Source organism: Vulpes lagopus, chromosome 4 (genome assembly GCF_018345385.1).
Source record: "Vulpes lagopus strain Blue_001 chromosome 4, ASM1834538v1, whole genome shotgun sequence".
NCBI classification, from domain to species: domain Eukaryota; kingdom Metazoa; phylum Chordata; class Mammalia; order Carnivora; family Canidae; genus Vulpes; species Vulpes lagopus.
The window spans coordinates 87,807,610-87,829,192 of NC_054827.1; the positions used below are offsets into that span (position 1 = coordinate 87,807,610).

Consider the following 21,583-nt stretch of genomic DNA (forward strand, 5'->3'; position numbering starts at 1 on the left):
AGAGCTGTATAACTCCTAAATGTTGGTGGCAGAGGACATTTTTGGCATGAGATACTGTTTCCTTTCTTCTTTGGCCAATAAGGAAATTAAAGTTGTTTCTTCTTTCATAAGAACTCTTCTGAGAATTTTCCTCCATCATATTGTAATCTCTTTTTTAAAATTATTTTATTTTTTCATATTGTAATCTCTAATTAAATCTCCTTTGTAGAGATGTGATTTGTATATCACAGATTCCCCCATTTCCTGGGTAAGATAAGAGATGCTTGTTTGGCTCCTTTACGTAGAGCCTTACTCATACCCCTCTGGGGTCAGCCTTCCCTCCTACTCTAACTGTTCCTGGCCTCTGACTAGCTTCTCACACTTACCTAGCCCGTATCCTTGGCATCCTGGTTAGATAGATCTGTTGAGCCTCCTTATATTAGTTAAGTGTCTCCACTGAGGAGTCATCACTCACCTGTTTGTTGTAAAGTGTGTGACTAATAAATGTAGAAGTCCTGTAGTTTGCATGATTCCTACTTTTTTTTTAAACACATAAGAATGGACTCAAGGTTATCACTAGAGCAATGTCACTCTCACTTGTGTTGCGTTGGGAATAACTCTGAGTGTGCCCAGGGGAACATATTAGGAATAGGAACGTCATCCATCATGTGTTAGATAGAAGGAGGAAAAACAAGGTTGAAAACCGTAGTATTAGAGAATAAGCTCTTTGATCAAAATGTCTATATCTAATTTTGGAACCCACACAGGGCCTAGCATGATACCTTACACATAGTAGGGCAGTCAATACATTCCTGAGTGAACTGAGTGCAATCCAAGGTTCGACTCGTTTATTGGAGCACTATTCTGAAGAAGGGAAATGTGCAACATTTTGGGCTTGTTTTGGCATCACATTTCAAAAACCCAGGTTTCCTTCTTGGAAGACGCTTACTAAAGGTAGAAATTGAGTAGTACGTTGCTCACTACCATCCAGTACTGCTGTCCAGAGCCATTAGATACAAGGGTCGCTTTTGTAATCCACCATCGCAATATCGTGCCTTATGGTTTTCTGCCCAGGTGGTTCTGGTAAAATTGTTATCACAAGTTATTACCTTTAAGTCTAACCTGTTATGAAGGAAAGGGTGGCAGATATTGTCATTTGAGGACTAAGAAATATTTGTCTAGATGTTTGATCCAATCTGTATTTTTATTTGATGTGTAATTGGCGAGAAAATCACAAAGACAAATTTAAATGCTTGCATCTCTAACCTTGTCACAGTGTCTGAGCATTCATTCATCATCATTATCTTGGATTCCTGCAGCCAGCAGACTTCATAGGAAAGCAAGCACTGAAACAGATTAAAGCCAAGGGGCTGAAACGGAGACTGGTCTGCCTCACCTTGGCAACGGATGATGTTGATCCGGAGGGAAATGAAAGCATCTGGTTTGATGGCAAGGTGAGTGCTGAGGACCTCGTGGCCAGGGGCCAGCGCAGCTTTTCTGCACCAGAAACCCTCCTTGTCCCTGTTTCCTTTTGGAGTCCTGTGTTTTGGGGTTTGGGGTTTTGTTTTGTTTTGCTACTTATTTATCTACTGGTTGGGTGACACACTTTGATTCCTGAGCTGACGTTCAAGAAGCAGAAATCAGTTAACTGAAAGGAAAATGAAATGCTGCTCATTTTTAAAAACATAAACTTCTCTATGCCTTGATGAAAGAAAATAAAACCAAGGCTTAAAATACAATGGACAATGAGGAAGGTATAATTGAGAGGATCAAATGATCTCCTTTCCACCACCTTGATATCTGTGAATGCAGGAGATGGATTTTATTTAAAAAATTGGCATTCTGGTTGTGCTTCTAAGGGATCTTTGAGAAGGAAGTAGTTCTAACCTTAGCACATCTTCAGAAAAAAAAAAAAATTCCAAATGAAAATCTCCATGACAACAGAAGGCAGAGCCTTAGAAAGTGGAGTGAAAGTGAACCATTTAGTTCTTCAGAAAGTAAATGTGCCTTCTTCCCCTTTGGGGATGTTGTGTCTTAGTCTGCCTGTCAGTGTCCAGTAAAACCAGATAACTCACCAGCAGAGCCTCAGGTGTTTGACTTTTTATGACTATTTGTGAGACCCAGTTTGGCTTACGATTTTGCTGTGTTTTGGTTGGTGTTGGAGACAGATGTGCACCCTCTGCCTAGGCTGGGGGTGAGCACGTGGCCTTCAGGTCTCATCTGAACAGCTGGTCCCTGTGGAACAGTCTGGCCACTACCCAAAGACTCAGATTCGGAGCCTGGGTTTTCTCTCCAACACTGCAGCCTACTTGATACTTGTTTCCATTGCCCTCTTCTCTTCAGTGGCAGAAAGAGCCCTGGACGTGGGGGAAGGCCAGTGGCATCACATCTCAGTCTTTGGATGACTAAAGAAATGGCCACATGGGCTGAGGCATGGATCTGCCCGACGCAGAACTAACATCTGCAGAGGCTCTACTATGTGCTGGATAGTTGTTATGTACCCATTTAATTTTATGACCCCCTTCCCAGATAGGTATGATCATCCCATTTTAGAGATGAGGCTTTGGGGTTCAGAGAAGTGAAATAACTTGCTTGAGGTTGTGCAGCTAGTGATGGACAGAACTGACTTCTGACCCAGGTATAGTTGGCCATTGAATTGCTTACCCTTCCTTCTAAGCCATGTTGTCTATCTTCCCTGTCTCTGTTCATGTCCCACTGTCTTCTCTTCAGCCACTAATCGTAGACCCACAGTTTTCTACATCCCAGAAGCAGGTGGATGTTATTAGACACCGTGATGGTAACAGACTTTTCTCAGATTTCAAGCTCTTTCTTAAGTATCTCACCCTTAATTGTGCTGAGTTCATTCTCTTTGAGCCATCCTGACTCTTACCCCACTGTCTCCCCTTCCTTTCTGTTCTAAATCCCTTCGTCAGACCTCTTTTCTTAATAGGCTTTTCCTCATACTTCACCTTTGCCCACAATTGCCACTGATAAGCACCTCTGTCAGTAACCAGCTGCTTGACTTGACCTGATCTTAGCCTCTCTGGGCCTTCATTTTCTCATCTACAAAATGATGAGATCATGTCTTAGGTTCTTTGCACCTCTAATTAATTTTTTCTGTAGTCAGCAAATTTCCCCATCTCCTCTTTCTACTAGTTCTCATTTTTTTTACTCTGTTCTCATCCTGCTTTCTAATATGGTCCACGCCAGCCCTTGCACTGGCTTTCTGTTCTGGCCGTGGGATGACACATTATGCTATTGTGTTTTGTTTTGTTTTCTTTTTCTTGAGAGTGGGGGGGTGGAATGTGTGAGCCAAGGGGCTACGGCGGGGGTAGGGAGGTGGGGAGGGGGTGGTGGTGGTGGTGGAGGAGGGGGATGGGCAGGGACAGAGGGAGAGAGAGAATCCTCAAGCACACTCCCTGCTGGGTGCAGAGCCTTACACAGGGCTCAGTCCATGACCTCAAGTCACAATTGGAGCCAAAATTAAGAGTCTGATGCTTAATCGATGAACCACCCAGGCTCCCCTATGCTATCATGTTCTGTATGCAACGCCACACCAACCCTGATGAACACAGTATACACCTGACTCCCAAATTTAAGTGAAAAGCCTGGAACTTATATCTTAAACTTACAGAACATTCCATGCCAACTGTATCAAAGATGGGAAGGGATTTGCTGAAAACCCGAGTTCCACTTTTTCCTTCTTTTGCTGTATCAGTGTGCTGAGTTTACCTGCTATATTTTTCATCTTTCCTCCCATATGCCATCTGCTTACAGAGCTGTTACTCCAGTTGTAGTTGCCTTTATAAATAAAATAACCCCTGAATTTCCTGATACCCGCTTGTCTGTTCTTTGATGCTTAGTAGGATCATCATCTTATGATGCAGATGAATTTTCTAGATCCTCTATATACTCTGGAATGATAGGAAATACTTTGTGCTTTTATTTCCTGACTTTGTTGGGATTTGTACTACCTTTGATATTCCATTCTTGCAAATACTCAGTGAGTGGCAGAGATACAGTACAAATTTATAAGGTACAAATTTGTTATTCAACAAATCTTACCACAACGTGACAAAGATACCCTAGGCACTGGAGGTGCGGCAGTCAACCAAACAGATGAACATCTCTGCCTCCATGGATCTTACGTTCCAGGGGAGAGAGAGCTAGACCGTGAACATACTAAATAAGAGAAATGGCACATCTGAGGGTGGTGAGTGCCCTGAGGAAAAGGAAAGTCCAATGGAGAGATGGGCAGTGATTCCAGGGTAGATTACAATTTTAAATAAGGTTTAGTTCGTAAAAATCAAGGCATAAGGGTGGGTATGAAAAGGGCTTCTGTTAGAAAAGCAGCTTTGCTGGAAACTTTGAAAGATGTTTTGTGGGAATGTGTTTGGAGAGTTGAGAAAGCTCTCCTTTTTATTACTTAGAAACAAAAACACGGACAGCCAAAGAAACACAATGTATCATCCGACTTAAATTACATTCTCTCTTCCAAAGCCATCTACCCTCAGCTCCGAAAGTCAGAGGGGTCTTGAATTCTCATAAAGAGAGGAATGAGAAGAGGCTAAACACAAGTGAGGATTGCTTATATTGGTAAAGGGGAAAGCCAGTGTTTAACACAGGATCTGAAAACGTCTAGGCAGAGGGTAGGCACAGGTTGTTCTTGTGATTCACAGAGCAAAAAAGAAGAAATGGATTTAATTGAATCTGGAAGATTTTAAGGTAGAATGATATAAGACTGCTGCTAGGGAAAACCTTTCTTTAGAAATTTAGTAATAAGATGAAAGGCTGGCCTTCTAAAATACTCTGGGCTACTCAGCATTGGATTAGAGAGAAATTGAAGGAGAAATGAAAGTAATTTAGCAGAAAGCAACACATTAAATATATTAAAAATAACACTCCTAAAATAAATATGCTATTTCTTTACATTACTGATGCAAAAATAACTGCAAGATGAATCACTGCTAGGATTTTAAGAGATGGGAAGGCCTGGTGAAATGGTTCACACAATCTCTGAAGAGGGATGGTAGATTTTTGACCCAGTGAGTTAGGGGATTTAGCCAAGAGCCTTGCTTTGGCCTCTTCATGTTTTCTTAAGATGCTTGCCCAAGCAAATCGGGTTACCTCTCCAGGGCTCCAAACACAGACCTCAGGCTTACAGACGAAGGCATGAAACCAAGATTACCAAGAAAATCTTTCCAAAAGCTGTGATTGAAACTCCAACCTTCTGGGATCCCTGGGTGGCGCAGCGGTTTAGCGCCTGCCTTTTGCCCAGGCCGCGCGATCCTGGAGACCCAGGATCGAATCCCACGTCGGGCTCCTGGTGCATGGAGCCTGCTTCTCCCTCTGCCTATGTCCCTGCCTCTCTCTCTCTCTCTGTGTGTGTGACTATCATAAATAAATAAATAAATAAATAATTAAAAAAAAAAAACTCCAACCTTCCTGACCCAAATCCCTGCCTTATGTTCCTTAACAATGATCTAGAGGAGATAAACCACTTTAAAGCACATGCCTTGTCTCAGCAACACTTTGGTAGTTAATCTGCTAGAGGAGAAGCCTCTACTAATGAATACATTTATGTGTTTTTTTTTTTTTTCATCAAACCCTCATAACAAGTTCAGAAATGATGGGGCACCTGGGTGGCTCAGGGGTTGAGCATCTGCCTCCAGCTCCGGTCAGGATCCTGGGGTCCTGGGTTCGAGTTCTGCATCGGGCTCCCTAAATGGAGCCTGCTTCTCCCTCTGCCTGTGTCTCTACCTCTCTCTGTGTGTCTCTCATGAGTAAAAAATAAAATCTTAAAAAAAATGAGTTCAGAAATGATATGGAGAGCTTCTGATGTGGAGTTTCAATGAGATAATTACAAACTGAGGCTATAGAGCCAGGAGTCTATATTTACTATTATAAACGTGTCGGCTTCTAAAAGATGAGAAATGCTGTAACAAGACTGTTGACTGTAGGAGACTCTTTGCTGAGGCAGCTGAAAGATCACCAGGCAGATTCATGCCCATGAATATTTTTGAGCACCAGCTACAAGCTGCTTGCTGTGCGAAACAGTGCGGCTCTAAGGGTTAGTGCAGCGTTGTGTAGCCAGGAGAAGCCGACAGGAGTAGGGCTATATATCATATCTTGCTTTTATTGTCTTCCTTTTACAATTTTTAAGTACGGTGTTTTAACTTCACATTTTCTATCGCTTTTGTGTGTGTGTGTGTGTGTGTGTGTGTGTGTGTGTGTGGTTTTACTGTTTCTCTTTCATCTTTTCCTTTAGATCTGGTTTCAACTTGTCCTCTTATCTTTGTAACAAGACTGATTAGATTTTTTGCTGCCATAAAGCCTTTGTTTTGATCTCCTCGGTTTTGTTTCTTTGCTCAGTACTTTTCTCTAGTTGGCCATCCCATGTGATTCTGTTTCATCTTCCCTAATTTTGATTGCTCATGCCTGACTCCATGTCTCCACTCATCCTGGGAAGTTTCATTCCCCTTCTCCACCTCCCTAATTCCATCCACATTCCAAATGAAGAACAAATTCTGGCTTCCTGGTTCTATTTTCTTTTCTTTTTTTATATTTTTTAAATTGGAGTTCAATTTGCCAACATATAGCAGAACACCCAGTGCTCATCCCATCCAGTGCCCCCCACAGTACCCATCACCCTGTCACCCAACCTCCTCCCCACCTCCGTTTCCACCACCCCTTGTTCATTTCCCAGAGTTAGGAGTCTCTCATGTTCTGTCTCCCTCTCTGATATTTCCCACTCATTTTCTCTCCTTTTCCCTTTATTCCCTTTCACTATTTCTTATATTCTCCATATGAGTGAAACCATATAATGTTTGTCCTTCTCTGATTGACTTACTTCACTCAGCATAATACCCTCAAGGTCCATCCACATTGAAGCAAATGGTGGGTATTTGTCATTTCTGATAGCTGAGGAATATCCCATTGTATACATAGACCACATCTACTTTATCCATTCATCTTTCGATGGACACCAAGGCTTCTTCCACAGTGTGGCTATTGTGGACATTGCTGCTAGAAACATTGGGGTGAGGGTGTCCCGCCATTTCACTGCATCTGTATCTTTGGAGTAAATCCCCAGCAGTGCAATTGCTGGTCATAGGACAGTTCTATTTTTAACTCTTTGAGGAACCTCCACGCAGTTTTCCAGAGTGGCTGCACCAGTTCACATTCCCACCAACAGTGCAAGAGGGTTCCCCTTTCTCCGCATCCTCTCCAACATTTGTTGTTTCCTGCCTTGCTAATTTTCACCCTTCTCACTGGTGTGAGGTGGGATCTCATTGTGTTTTGATTTGTATTTCCCTGATGGCCAGTGATGCAGAGCATTTTCTCATGTGCTTGTTGGCCATGTCTATGTCTTCCTCTGTGAGATTTCTCTTCATGTCTTTTGCCCATTTCATGATTGGATTTTTTTTTTAAGATTTATTTATTCATTCATTCAGAGAGAGCGAGAGAGAGGCAGAGACACAGGCAGAGGGAGAAGCAGGCTCCATGCAGGAAGCCCAATGTGGGACTCGATCCGGGTTCCCAGGATCACACCCCGGGCTGCAGGCGGCGCCAAATCGCTGCGCTACCGGGGCTGCCCCATGATTGGATTGTTTGTTTCTTTGCTGTTGAGTTTAATAAGTTCTTTACGGATCTTGGAAACCAGCCCTTTATCTGATAGGTCATTTGCAAATATCTCCTCCCATTCTGTAGGTTGTCTTTTAGTTTTTTTGACTGTTTATTTTGCTGTGCAGAAGCTGTTTATCTTAAGTTCAATAGTTCATTTTTGCTTTTGTTTCCCTTGCCTTCATGGATGTATCTTGCAAGAAGTTGCTGTGGCCAAGGTCAAAAAGGGTGTTGCCTGTGTTCTCTAGGATTTTGATGGATTCTTGTCTCACATTTAGAGCTTTCATCCATTTTGAGTTTATCTTTGTGTGTGGTGTAAGAGAATGGTCTAGTTTCATTCTTCTGCACGTGGCGGTCCAATTTTCCCAGCACCATTTATTGAAGAGACTGTCCTTTTTCCAGTCTTTTCTGCTTTGTCGAATACTAGTTGACCATAGAGTTGAGGGCCCATTTCTGAGTTCTCTATTCTGTTCCATGGATCTATGTGTCTGTTTTTATTGCCAGTACCACACTGTCTTGATGATCACAGCTTTATAGTACAACTTGAAATCCGGCGTTGTGATGCCCCCAGCTATGGTTTTCTTTTTCAATATTCCCCTGGTTATTTGTTTTTTTTTTTTTTTTTTCTGATTCCACACAAAACTTAAGATGATTTGTTCCAACTCTCTGGAGAAAGTCCATGGTATTTCGATAGAGATTGCATTAAATGTGTAAATTGCCCTGGGTAGCATTGAGATTTTCACAATATTAATTCTTCCAATCCGTGAGGATGAAATGTTTCCCCATCTCTTTGTGTCTTCCTCAATTTCTTTCAGAAGTGTTCTGTAGTTTTTAGGGTATAGATCCTTACCTCTTTGGTTAGGTTTATTCCTAGGTATCTTATGCTCTTGGGTGCAATTGTAAATGGGATTGACTCCTTAATTTCTCTTTCTTCAGTCTCATTGTTAGTGTATAGAAATGCCACTGATTTCTGGGCATTGATTTTGTATTCTGCAACACTGCTGAATTGCTGTCTGAGTTCTAGCAATCTTGGGGTGGAGTCTTTTGGGTTTTCTAGGTACAGTATCATGTCACCTGCAAAGAGGGAGATTTTGACTTCTTCTTTGCCAATTTGAATGCCTTCTATTTCTTTTTGTTGCCTGATTGCTGAGGCTGGGACTTCTAGTACTATGTTGAATAGCAGTGGTGAGAGTGGACATCCCTGTCGTGTTCCTGATCTTAGGGGAAAGGCTCCCAGTGCTTCCCCATTGAGAATGATATTTGCTGTGGGCTTTCCATAGATGGCTTTTAAGGTGTTGAGGAATGTTCCCTCTATCCCTACACTCTGAAGAGTTTTGATCAGGAATGGATGCTGTATTTTGTTAAATGCTTTCTCTGCATCTATTGAGAGGATCATATGGTTCTTGTTTTTTCTCTTGTTGATATGATCTATCACATTGATTGTTTTACATGTGTTGAACCAGCCTTGCATCCCAGGGATAAATCCCACTTGGTTGTGGTAAATAATCTTCTTAATGTGCTGTTGGATCCTATTGGCTAGTATCTTGTTGAGAATTTTTGCATCTGTGTCCATCAGGGATATCGGTCTGTAATTCTCCTTTTTGGTGGGGTCTTTGTCTGGTTTTGGAATTATGGTGATGCTGGCCTCATAGAACGAGTTTGGAAGTACTCCATCCCTTTCTATCTTTGGAACAGCTTTAGTAGAATAGGTATTGTTTCTTCTTTAAATGTTTGATAGAATTACCCAGGGAAGCCATCTGGCCCTGGACTTTTGTGTCTTGGGAGGTTTTCGATGACTGCTTCAATTTCCTCCCTGGTTATCGGCCTGTTCAGGTTTTCTATTTCTTCCTGTTCCAGTTTTGGTAATTTGTGGTTTTCCATAAATGTGTCCATTTCTTCTACCTAATTTATTGGCATATAGCTGCTCATAATATGTTTTTAAAATCGTTTATATTTCCTTGGTATTGGTTGTGATCTGTCCTCTTTCATTTGTGATTTTAATTAGAGCCTTTTCTCTTTTGTTTTTAATAAGGCTGGCTACTGGTTTATCTATCTTACGAATTCTTTCAAAGAACCAACTCCTGGTTTTGTTGATTTGTTCTACAGTTCTTCTGGTCTCTATTTCATTGAATTCTGCTTGAATCTTTATTAACTCTCTTCTGCTGGGTGTAGGTTTTATTTGCCTTTCTTTCTTTAGTTCCTTTAGGTGCAAGGTTAGCTTGTGTATTTGAGTTTTTTCCAATTTCTTGAGGGAGGCTTGTATTGTGATGTGTTTCCCTCTCAGGGCTGCTTTTGCTGTATCCCAAAGATTTTGAATGGTTGTACCTTCATTCTCATTAGTTTCCATGAATCTTTTTAATTATTCTCTAATTTCCTGGTTGACCCTTTCATCTTTTAGCAGGATGGTCTTTAACCTCCACGTGTTTGAATTTCTTCCAACTTTCTTCTTGTGATTGAGTTCAAGTTTCAAAGCACTATGGTCTGAACATATGCAGGAGACAATCCCAATCTTTTGGTAGTGGTTAAGACCTGATTTGTGACCCAATATGTGGTTTATCCTGGCGAAAGCTCCATGTGCACTTGAGAAGAATGTGTATTCAGTTGCGTTGGATGTAAAGTTCTGTAAATATCTGTGAAACCCATCTGGTCCAGTGTATCATTTAAAGCTGTTGTTTCTTGGAGATGTTGTGCTCAGAAGATCTGTCATTTGCAGAAAGCGCCATGTTGAAGTTTACTGGTGTAAGTGTATTATTATCTAAGTATGTTTACTGTGGTTATTAATTGATTGATATACTTGGCAGCTCCCACATTAGGGGCATAAATATTCATGATTGTTAGGTCATGTTGTTGGATAGATCCTTTAAGCATGATACAGTGTCCCTCTTTGTCTCTTACTACAGTCTTTGGGATAAACTTCAATTTATCTGATACGAGGATTGCTACCCCTGCTTTCTTTTGAGGACCATTTGAATGGTAAATAGTTCTCCAAACTTCCATTTTCAGGCTGGAGGTGTCCTTAGGTCTAAAATGAATCTCTTGTAGACAGCAAATAGATGGGTCCTGCTTTTTTATCCAGTCTGAAACCCTGTGTCTTCTGATGGGATCATTTAGCCCATTCACGTTTAGAGTTAATATTGAAAGATATGAATTTAGTGTCATCATAATACCTCTTCAGTCCCTGTTTTTGTGGATTATTTGGACTTCCTGTTTCTTTTACAGAGTCCCCCTTAATATTTCTTGCAGAGCTGGTTTGGTGGTCACATATTCTTTCAGTTTCTGCCTATCTTGGAAGCTCTTTATCTCTCCTTCTATCCTGAATGAGAGCCTTGCTGGATAGACTATTCCTGGCTGCATGTTATTCTCATTTAGGACCCGGAATATATCCTGCCAGCCCTTTCTGGCCTGCCAGGTCTCTGTGGAGAGGGCTGCTGTTAATGTGATATTTTGCCCCATAGAAGTTAGGGATCTCTTGTCTCTCACTGCTTTAAGGATTTTTCTCTTTATCTTTGGAATTTGCAAGTTTCACTATTAAATGTTGAGGTGTTGAACAGTTTTTATTGATTTTAGGGGGGAACCTCTCTATCTCCTGGATCTGAATTCCTGTTTCCCTCCCCAAGTTAGGGAAGTTCTCAGCTATGATTTGTTCAAATATGCTTTCTGGTCCTCTGTTCCTTTTGGCGCCCTCTGGAACCCCAATTAAACGTAGATTTTTCCTTCTGAGGCTGTCATTTATTTCCCTTAACCTTTCCTCTTGGTCTTTTGTTTTTCTCTTTTTTTCCTCAGCTTCCTTCCTTGCCATCAACTTGTCTTTATGTCACTCACTCTTTCTTCTACCTCATTAACTCTCGTCATTAGGACCTCCACTTTGGATTGCATCTCATTTAATTGATTTTTAATTTCAGCCTGATTAGATCTAAATTCTGCAGTCATGAAGTCTCTTGAATCCTTTATGCTTTTTTCCAGAACCACCAGTAACTTCATAATTGTGCTTCTGAATTGGCCTTCTGACATTGAATTGTAACCCAAATTCTGTAACTCTGTGGCAGAGAGTACTGTTTCTGCTTCTTACTTTTGTGGTGAGTTCTTCTTTCTAGTCATTTTGCTCAGTGCAGAGTGGCTAAAAACAAGTAGTACTTGTTAGAAGCACAAATTCTTCTCTCTGTAGCGTTCCAGCTGTTCTCTCTCTAAATCTCAAGTCGAATTCATAGGTTTTCAGGATGATTTGGAAGTTATCTAGGTAAGTTGGTGGGGACAGGTGACTTGGGGACCCTACTCCTCTGCCATCTTGCCCCCACCCCCAGCTCTATTTTCTTGTATGTCTATGCTAATTCCTCAACCAGGTTGGAAGCTCCAGAGTGTAGGAACTAAACCTCACTCGTTCTCTAGAATGTCCAGAGAGGTGTTTTGTATGAGGTAGATCTAGAGAGGGTAAAGTTAACATTAAGTGCCTAGCAAATGCCAGGAATTGCTAAATGCTATATATTCATAGAATGTTCACTTCACACTGACTATTGATATGTCGATAGTTTCAGCACTCTTTTGGAAAGCCATTTTCTCAACCCCAGCAGGAACAGTTGACTACATTTACATTTGGATATTTAGAATTTTTTCCCCTGGTGTCTATTATTGCCATGATGGAAGAGGATTTTTTTTTTTAAGTTTAAAATGAAAATATTTGAGTCTTTTCCTCTCTGATCTCTTGGCATGAAAGTGAGCAAAATAGTGCCGACTATTAAAAAAAAATAGGTGCTATTTAAAACTGAGAAGTTTGAGGGGGTTGATATGTATTTTGAGAATTATTTTTCATAACTTTTAAACCTAATATTCGCAAAAGTAAAGTTTACTTCCTGGCGTTAGCCCCATGGGCAATAATCCCTAAAACTTGCAGATTGTAAATCAAACCTATGTTTTAAGTGTTTAATCTGGAGAGGAGGACCATAAAGCTGATGGCCAAGATGTTGAGGGTTACTGGCTCTTGTTTTTCAGGTGGTTGGCAACACGACATCTGGAACCTACAGTTATAGCATACAAAAGAGTCTGGCGTTTGCCTATGTCCCTATAGAACTAAGTAAAGTAGGACAACAGGTGGAGGTTGAACTGTTAGGCAGAAATTACCCAGCAAGCGTCATACAGGAGCCCTTGGTATTGACTGAACCAACCAGAAACCGACTTCGGAAGAAAAGCAGAAAGGACAAAATTTGAAAAGAGACCTTCAGGCAACTGAATTATGTTAGCTCTATGACTGTACTAAAAATCATAACTGCTTTTTGGGAGAATATAAGAAATCAAGAATTCATTCAACCCTTCAAAATCTTGATGAAACCTTTCTCAGCTCTTTCCTAAGCGAGAAACAATAATGGATTAGTGATTAACATTGTTCTTTAAAATGAAGACGTTGGAAATGAATGTTTTTATTAACCTATATTGTTAATGAAACCCAGCAAAACATTTAGGTGTTTGCTAGTATATAATCACTATTATAACTCAATTAGAGGACATTGTGTAATTTTAGGAATATATCCTTATATGGTTCTTGTGACCTGAAAACGAATTGTTTTACATAAAAACAAATGCAGTACTATTGATGGATTTGTTTCATTGAGAAGCAGTAGTTGAACAAGGGATAGTTTTAATATTTTATAATATATCTACAGTGAAAATAGTAAAATTTAATATTGATACATAAATTTTTATTCAGTTCTCCAAAATGCTTATTTTCCTAATGAATTCCCTGAATGCAGTATTATGGGGCATCATTATTGTCCTTTGAAAGGTTGTTTTAGGAGAGTCATTGCAAAAAAGAACAGTCTTCCAAAGGAAGCAGTGCTTGTAGACCTTTTGAAATGAAGCTGAAACATAGATTGTGCCAGTAAAAACACAGTTTGAATACTGAACACCTCTCTTTGGGAAAGAATTAATGCAAGTTGACATCACATGTGCTGTTCTGAATATCATTTCACAAAGCATTTGACAAAGCAGGTCAAACGAGCTTAAGAGCTGACAGGATTGCCCTTAGTACTGTGTACAGCAAGAAAAAAATTATTTAGAAATAATTCTCTGATAAATTTTTCAAAATTGAATTTAGTTGACTGAACAAATCAAATGGTTTTTTTTTTCCTTTGGTAAAAGGTGGCTTATCACTTAAAATTTGTTATATACACATTTGTTAAACATTTATTGAATCTTTCCTAGGTATTAAAGTTGAATGTGAAACATAAAATGTATTCTAATTACAGAATTTTAAAATAATTTCTTGTATGTTTTACAAAGGTGCCAAGTTTATATTTAAAATACTTCATTAAAAAATAAAATACTTCATTAAAGCAATCATATATTAGAATTCCAGCAGGCCCTTCATTTCTCTTTAATGTATCTTTTTGTATGAGAAAAGAGCAAAATCTTGGTAATAAAATTTGATCATCTTGATAATTTCCTAATTATCAAGAATATTATCTTGGTGTAGTCACTATGGAAAACAGTATGGAGGTTCCTCAAAAAAGTAAAAATAGAAGTGCCATCTGATCCAGCAATTCCATTTCTAGGTATTTATCTGAAGGAAACAAAAACATTAATTCAAAAATCATGCCATTTGTGACAATGTGGGTAGAACTAGAGGGCATTATACTAGGTGAAATTAGAGAAATACAAATGGCATATGATTTCACTTATATGTAGAATCAAAGAAACAAAATGAACAAACACTATAAAACTCAGATACAGAGAACAAATTGGTGATTGCCAGGGTGGAGCTGCATTGGTGGGTGGGCAAAATGGGTGAAGGAGGTGAAAATGTACAAACTTCCAGGTATAAATACACTTTGGGGACCTAATATATATCATGGTGAATATAGTTAATATAGTATGGAATATTTCAAAGTTTTTAAGCATAAATCTTAAGAGTTCTCAACACAAGGAAAAAAATGTAACTTCATATGGTAATGATTAGTAGCTAGACTGGTGGGATCATTTTACACCAGGGAATCATTAATTATATACCTGCAACTAATATAATGTTATAAATCAGTTCTACCTCCTTTAATAAAAGAATCCTCCATATCTACTATTTCATTTCAGGTAGGTGCTGGTTCAAGCCTTTGCCTGGAGGCCCCATTTCTCATTCTCTGCCTCTCTGTAGCCCTATAACTGTTGAGATACTTATTTACCGTTTCTGAATTCTTTATCTGCAACATAGACAATTCCAGGTTTTTTGATACCGAAATCAATAATGAAAGCACAACATTGAATTAGTCTCCTCCATTTAATAGAGCATTACAACAGATCAATAAAACACATAGAACATTTAGATGACTATTAAAGAAGTCCTACCCGTAGTATGAAGGACATGTACTTCCTAATTTCTTTAAGAAGTTGTACTCATTCCTCCTTTTGTGCTTCGTTGGGTGCTATTAAGTCACCCTGGCATTCCCATGCCCTCCCAGCCAGTGAACCTGGCCTAGGTACGAAGTTTGGCATCTGCCAATGCAGAGGCTGACCAATGACCTATTATACAACTTAGCCAATAAAAGATGGACCAAGTTAACCAGACTTCATCCCATGGGAATGTGAACTGTGAAATATCAGAGAGTAAACTGACTGATGAGCCCTGAAAACTGAAGCTGAGAAGATGGACAAAAGATGGAAGAGAAGCCTTGGGGTAACAAGAACTCCTGACAAGTAGGGAGAAGCCTTGAGAGAAAGACCAGTTCTTGAAGCTTTCAGTTCCCCATGGCCTATAAGCCAGTTGTTAGCTGAAAAGCTTGACTCAAAAGAGCCTCCCTAAAACCACCAGGCTGGAGAGAGGCCACACAGGGATGGGGCTCAGGATTAGTGTCAGCCATGAAGAGCGAACAACCAGTATGTCTAGAAGTACTCTACTGAGGCGCAGAAGCTGTGTCTTTGGCTTAGGAAAAATGTTCTCAAGAATGTGATGGTGAATGCTGGGTACTTTCTTGAGTTAGGAAATCTTCTTAGAACTGCAAAAACACTTTCTAGTCTACATTTTATTGAAACATTTATGTAATTATTTTGCTGATGTTCACCTCTAACCTGTATCTTACTCTTTCATCACATCAAGGTGAAAATCACCCTGCCTTTGCTTATCTGTCTGCCATTAATGAATCCCCAGGATAGTTCAGTAGTTTATAGAAGCAACCTTATGAATTATAAAAGGCTAACACATTACTCAATTATATTTCCTTCAAGTATACATTTTGGGAGTATTAGCATGAAGCATAGGAGTGACAGGGTAGTAAAACGCTACCAGAAAGAAAGCCAGAAGACTTGCTTTTCCCAGCTCTGCTGCCAGCCAAGAATGGACTACATAATCATCCACTAAAGCCTTTCCTATGTTTAAAGTTCTCTGAGTAATAGCTCTCCTTACTGAAATGTTTGTTAGTCTACACATGTTCCTTGAGTACTTCCAACAGTCTAGGCACTGGAAAAGCAGTGAACAGACATGTTCCCTGTCTTTGTGGAGTTTATAGACCAGAGAGATCAAGCTTTTTTTTTTTTAAAGACTTTATTTACTTATTCATGAAAAAGAGACACAGGCAGAGGGAGAAGCAGGCTCTCTGTGGGGAGCCAGAAGTGGGACTCGATCCCAGGACCCCAGGATCACGACCTGAGCCCAAGGCAGATGCTCAACCACTGAGCCACTCAGGGGTCCCAGAGTAGTCAAGCATTTAATGAAAAAAAAAAGTGGGGTATATTTCATTACAAACTGAAGTGTCATGTAAACCAAGGGGAGAGAATGTTCTTGAGAATGAGAGGATGGTAAACTGTGTCCAAAGTTAAGAGATGTCACGTAAGAGTAAGGGCTGAGCAGTGCCTCTGAGGTGAAGCACCTGAGTGTTGTGGGTGCGATGGGCACGGGCTCTTCCAGGGAACTGGAGAGGGCGCAAAGGCAGGCCACACTGAAAAAGGACTAGGAAGTAAGGAGTTGGAGACAGGGAACGTAGACTCTAACTGTCCGGGAGCAGCTTCCTACTAAGCTAGAGGGTAGCAGTTAGGAAGCTTTCAGCTGCGGGTAAGAAAATATCCCATCAACAGCAGTTTAAGCAATTACTAAATCTGGAGGTAGATTCAATGATGCCATCAAGTATCTCTGTTCTCTTTATTTCATTATGTCAAATCCTCCTCTCCTGCCTGTAAAACACTTTGTTAGTTTAAATAATTTGTTGTTGCAATTGTTGATGTTTCGACCATCTATCTACTTCAAATTAGCACCATCTTTATTGCTAACCTTATTAAATATTGTGTTCCATATGGAAATCAATTTAGAGAGGCCCTGGGTGATACTGCCGGCCCTTACCACTAGCAGGCTCAGCTTTATGCATTCATTTCAAGAGCAAGTTCTTTAACTGCTGGAATCATTCAAGCTTACTTCATGCATAATTTGGGTCTTCAATCCCTGTGGAGCTAGTTAGCTCACACTGAAACAGTAGAGCAATTGTAAATACGAAGAAGCAGAAGTTGAGCTCAATCCTGTCATTCTATGTGATCACTTAGAGTTTCTATTGATGTTTATTATGAAACAGAGGGCAAATTTTGAGGTATAACATCGTGCTCAGTAAGTGCAGATTTTAGTTCATACATGAAATAGCTTACTGGTTTTGAACAGTATCTCTAAAATTCATATTTATTCTTTTTAAATGTTTGTTGAAACTGAAGAGTTAAGAAAATGTAATCATCAATGGCGTAGTTTAATCACTACCTAAGTTGTGACTTTTCAGTACCTTGTTAGTTACTGGACAAACTATTTACATAAAATATATCAGACTCCAATCAAAGGAGCAATACATAGAAATAGTGGAGGAGGTTATTAATCATGCAATAACAAAATATCAGGAAATGGTCATTTATTCAGAATGAACAATCCAACTTCAAAAACGCCGGGAGATACAACAAAATGTGCTGGTCTTACACTGCTGGAAGGAATCAGCAGAGCAGTATTTGCCTTGATATTTCTCACCAATGGTTGGGCACTTGTAAAGCAGTAGATCAAATATTGGCACACTGTTATCATTCATCCATTTTCTCTGATTTTAGCAGATGAAGAAAAACCCTATATAATAAAAATACACAACAAAAATCTTTTAAGATTTTATTTATTTGAGAGAGAGAGAGAGAGAGAACACTAGTGGGGGCAGGAGGGCGGGAGGGGCAGAGGGAGAGGGAGAAGCAGACTCCCCGCCAAGCAAGGAGCCTGATGTGGGGCTCCATCCCAGGACCCCTAGATTATGACTTGAGCCGAAGGCAGACACTTAACTGCTTAACCAACTTAGCCACCCAGGCCCCCCCGAAGAATTTTCTGATGAAGATATTTTAGTGGAAAATTTTCAACTGTGGAGATATTTGAAAGCCACTATACTTGTTCCCAAAGAAACAGTATTGCAATTTCTGTGGTTTATTATGAAGGGGATTTTTATGAATCTCTGCCAAACTTATTATGTTAAAGTCTTTTCCTAATTATTTATACATCTGTTGCTCATGTAAAAACAAACTTTTGAAACTTAAGAGCTTAAAATATGTTCTTCAGTCAACTATGTGCAAAGGTAACTGGCCAAATCTGGCTACCCTGTCGATTAAACATTAATATGTGAAGAAAATTAATTTCAGTGAAGTCACTGCAAAGCTTAAGGTTTAAAACAGAAAAGATGACTTCATTATTCACAGACAACAGACCATTTTATTATAAGAGATCACTATGTACGTATAAATACTTTCCTTTTTCTTTTTTTTAAATACTTTCCTTTTTCAAAGATACATTAATATAACTTAAAAATATGGACCTCTCTCCCATACAATTATGTTTATTTAATTTCTATTTTTCTTATTACTATTACTGGCATGAAACAAAGTTTAATAGGACATTTTCACTCTTTGTGTTTCTTTTCTGGTTATTCTTTATCTTGTGATTATTACCAAAAATAAATAAATAAATAATTGTGTCCTATAAAAAGAGGTAGGGTCTTTTAAAAAAAATGATTCTCACTGGTTGGTTATTCAGGAGGGCTTCTTCACTGCCATGTCTAGCAGCTCTGCAAGGAGGACTGTCAAGCTGGGGCTGGCAGGGCATCTCCCTCCACGTGGCCTCTCCAGCTGAGTAACTTGCCCGGTAGTTCATAGGAGGGAACTTCATTTTTTTTTAAAGCTTTTATTTATTTATTCATGAGAGATGCACAGAGAGAGGCAGAGGGAGAAGCAGGCTCTATGCAGGGAGCCCGGTGAGGGACTCAATCCCGGGACCCCGGGGTCACCCCCTGAGCTGAAAGCAGACGCTCAACCACCGAGCCACCCAGGCGTCCCTACGAGGGAACTTCATGTGGAGAACTAGTATGGAATGCCCTGATGGGGGGCCGCCAAGCCAACACTAGGACCATTTGGGAAGGGGCTGCCAGCAGGAGCTGGAACCACAGAGACTCAACCATACTGTTGAAGATGCTACCCAAAGCCTAAAGAAGGGAAGAAACACCCAGGCTTCTCTCTTCCTCCCACATTCCAATTTTTCAGTGCCTCTCATTGGCTGAACCTACGTAGGTTCTTATTTTTTTGAAACATAATATGACTATTTTTATTTTCTAAAGCATTCACATTGGTTTGAGATATATAAGCCTGGTTGGAAAGTATTGCTTAAGAATGGTTTAAGAATTTAGTATACAGTGTAAAATGCTCAGTATGAAAAGGTGAATGCAATTCAGTTGCATATGGTAAATACTGCGCAAACACTAAGGACTGGGCTGTGTGAAAGGTAAAGGAAAGGAAAGAAGAAATGAGACAAAATGCAACACCAACATCCGGTTTCTTGATCTGGGTGGAATTTACATGGGTGTGTTCACTTTGTGAGAATTCATTGACCTGTATACTATCTTGTTTTTTTTAAAGATTAAAAAAAATTATTTTCATTATTTTTTTTATTGGAGTTCAATTTGCCAACATATAGCATATCACCCAGTGCTCATACCATCAAGTGCCCCCCTCAGTGCCCATCACCCCATCACTCCAACCCCCCACCCACCTCCCTTTCCATTACCCCTTGTTAAAAAAATATTTTTAAACTTATCTCTACACCCAACATGGGGCTCAAACTGACAACCCTGAGATCAAGAGTTACAGGCTCTATTGACCAAGCCAGCCAGGCACTCCTAGTTCAAAGAAATGCTATGCCAATATCTTTTTCAATGAAGGATGCTGTTTTCCACTCTCTACTTTCTCTAATCAGTTTTGAGGAGGTAGGAGGTGATAAGCGATGGGAAAGATGAGAGAGGGGAGTTTCAATGTGAGGTGGCCATAGCTATTCTTATCTAGGCTATTAATTTCAGAGGTCTGGAGTATATTAGAGCTCAAATAAATCTTTCTTTTAAAAATCTGACCCTTTTTGTTTTCAACACACACACACATGTATTAACACATCAAACAAAATCAACAATAAACTGAAGATGCTTCTTAGGGAGAATTATCTTCCTACGTGCTTAATGATTCTTTTTTTTTTTTTTTTAAGAATTTATTTATTTATTCATGAGAGACAGACAGGCAGAGACATAGGCAGAGGGAGACATGGGCAGAGGGACATCTCTCACAGGGAGCCTGATGCAGGGACTCGATCTCCAGACCTGGAATCAGGCCCTGAGCCAAAGACCGATATTCAACTGCTGAGCCACACAGGAGTCCCCATGCTTAATGATTCTTAATGCAGTGTTAGTTAGTAGTTAGCACTGATAGTAGTTAATATAACTTATGCATGTAAGTACTGGTGACTAGAAGAAGGTAAAAGAACATTAAGAACAGTCATATATAAATCTGGTATGTGACCTTACAGGCCTTCAAGAAGGCCCTCTCCCTGTCAGTTAGATATGGTAGAAACAAATCCATCCAGATCAGTTTCCAAAATTAAATGTATTGTGAAAATAATTTAATAGCTGATACCTAAAGTAACAAAGCTTGGATATTCTTTCTGACGTTCAAGTCTATCTCCTTTTGGACTATGCAGGGTGGTAATGGGGCAATGAGTAACACCAACCACAACTTACCCCATTTAGTTAGTGAATTTCAGGTTCTCTATTTGAAGAAAGACTTCTTGTCATTCTTATCTCTACCCCAACGGTTAAACATTTAGAGATAGTGTTTAAAATTGCTTAGACTTTTATGAAATAGTTGTCATATTCAAGTTATCATATCACTTTTATGAAATAGTTATCATATCATATTCACTGAGACAACACAGGTTGAGAGAAGCATTGAAACATGGGTATCTGACTTCTAAGTGTAGCTTATAGCCAGTTAGTACCGTGCCAAGAACCGAGGGGTCTGCAAACTGGAGAAACCAGGAGGCACAGCAAGGCACCTATGTGATTCTCTTAGTGCATGGCCTTGGCGCTTTACAAACATGTTCATTCGGGGCTATTTGTTTTAGCACTCTGATCTCATAATGCATTCTACTTTTGTAGAATTACATTTGTTTAAATGTAAATTATGTTGTTACCATTACTGATATTAGAAATAGGTATTATGTATAGAGTAAAAAATTTGCAGTGCATAAAGCATATATGGTGTAAAGTTAGTATCACTCTTATTCTTATCTGCAAATTGTCTACTCAGAGACAATAAATATTATTTCTTCTGTACCCTTCTTGAGATACTTTATAAATATGTAAGCATCTATGTCTCAAAATATGAAAATATATGAATATAGACGTATATGCACATATATACATATATTTTTAAGCAAACTAAGGTATACCAAGCATAATGTTTTTTGCCTAGCTTTTAAAAATTAATGATATGTTTTGGACACTATTCCATATCATCCTTTTGAATGACTGCTTAGTATTCCATTAATTAATTTGACCAGTCCCTGTTATTTGCCTTTTTCTAATAAAAATAAAACTAAAGTGATTATCTTGATACATATGCTATTTCTCACACTGAGTATATCTGGAGTATAAGTTCATACAACTGGAATTGCTGGATTAAAGTGTATGTG

At 39.5% G+C, this 21,583-nt stretch overlaps 1 protein-coding gene across 3 annotated transcripts in view; it reads left to right on the plus strand.

Annotated features, from left to right (window-relative positions):
* The window catches only part of DMGDH (dimethylglycine dehydrogenase), a 67,480-nt gene extending 53,546 nt beyond the window's left edge, over positions 1-13,934 (plus strand). For all 3 annotated transcript variants that reach the window (XM_041751664.1, XM_041751662.1, XM_041751663.1), the window contains 2 exons: positions 1,299-1,433; positions 12,589-13,934. In XM_041751664.1, the coding sequence (XP_041607598.1) occupies positions 1,299-1,433; positions 12,589-12,804 (351 nt within the window). In that variant the 3' untranslated portion in view covers positions 12,805-13,934. The remainder of the gene's footprint in view (positions 1-1,298; positions 1,434-12,588) is intronic.
* Positions 13,935-21,583: the final 7,649 nt, after the last annotated feature.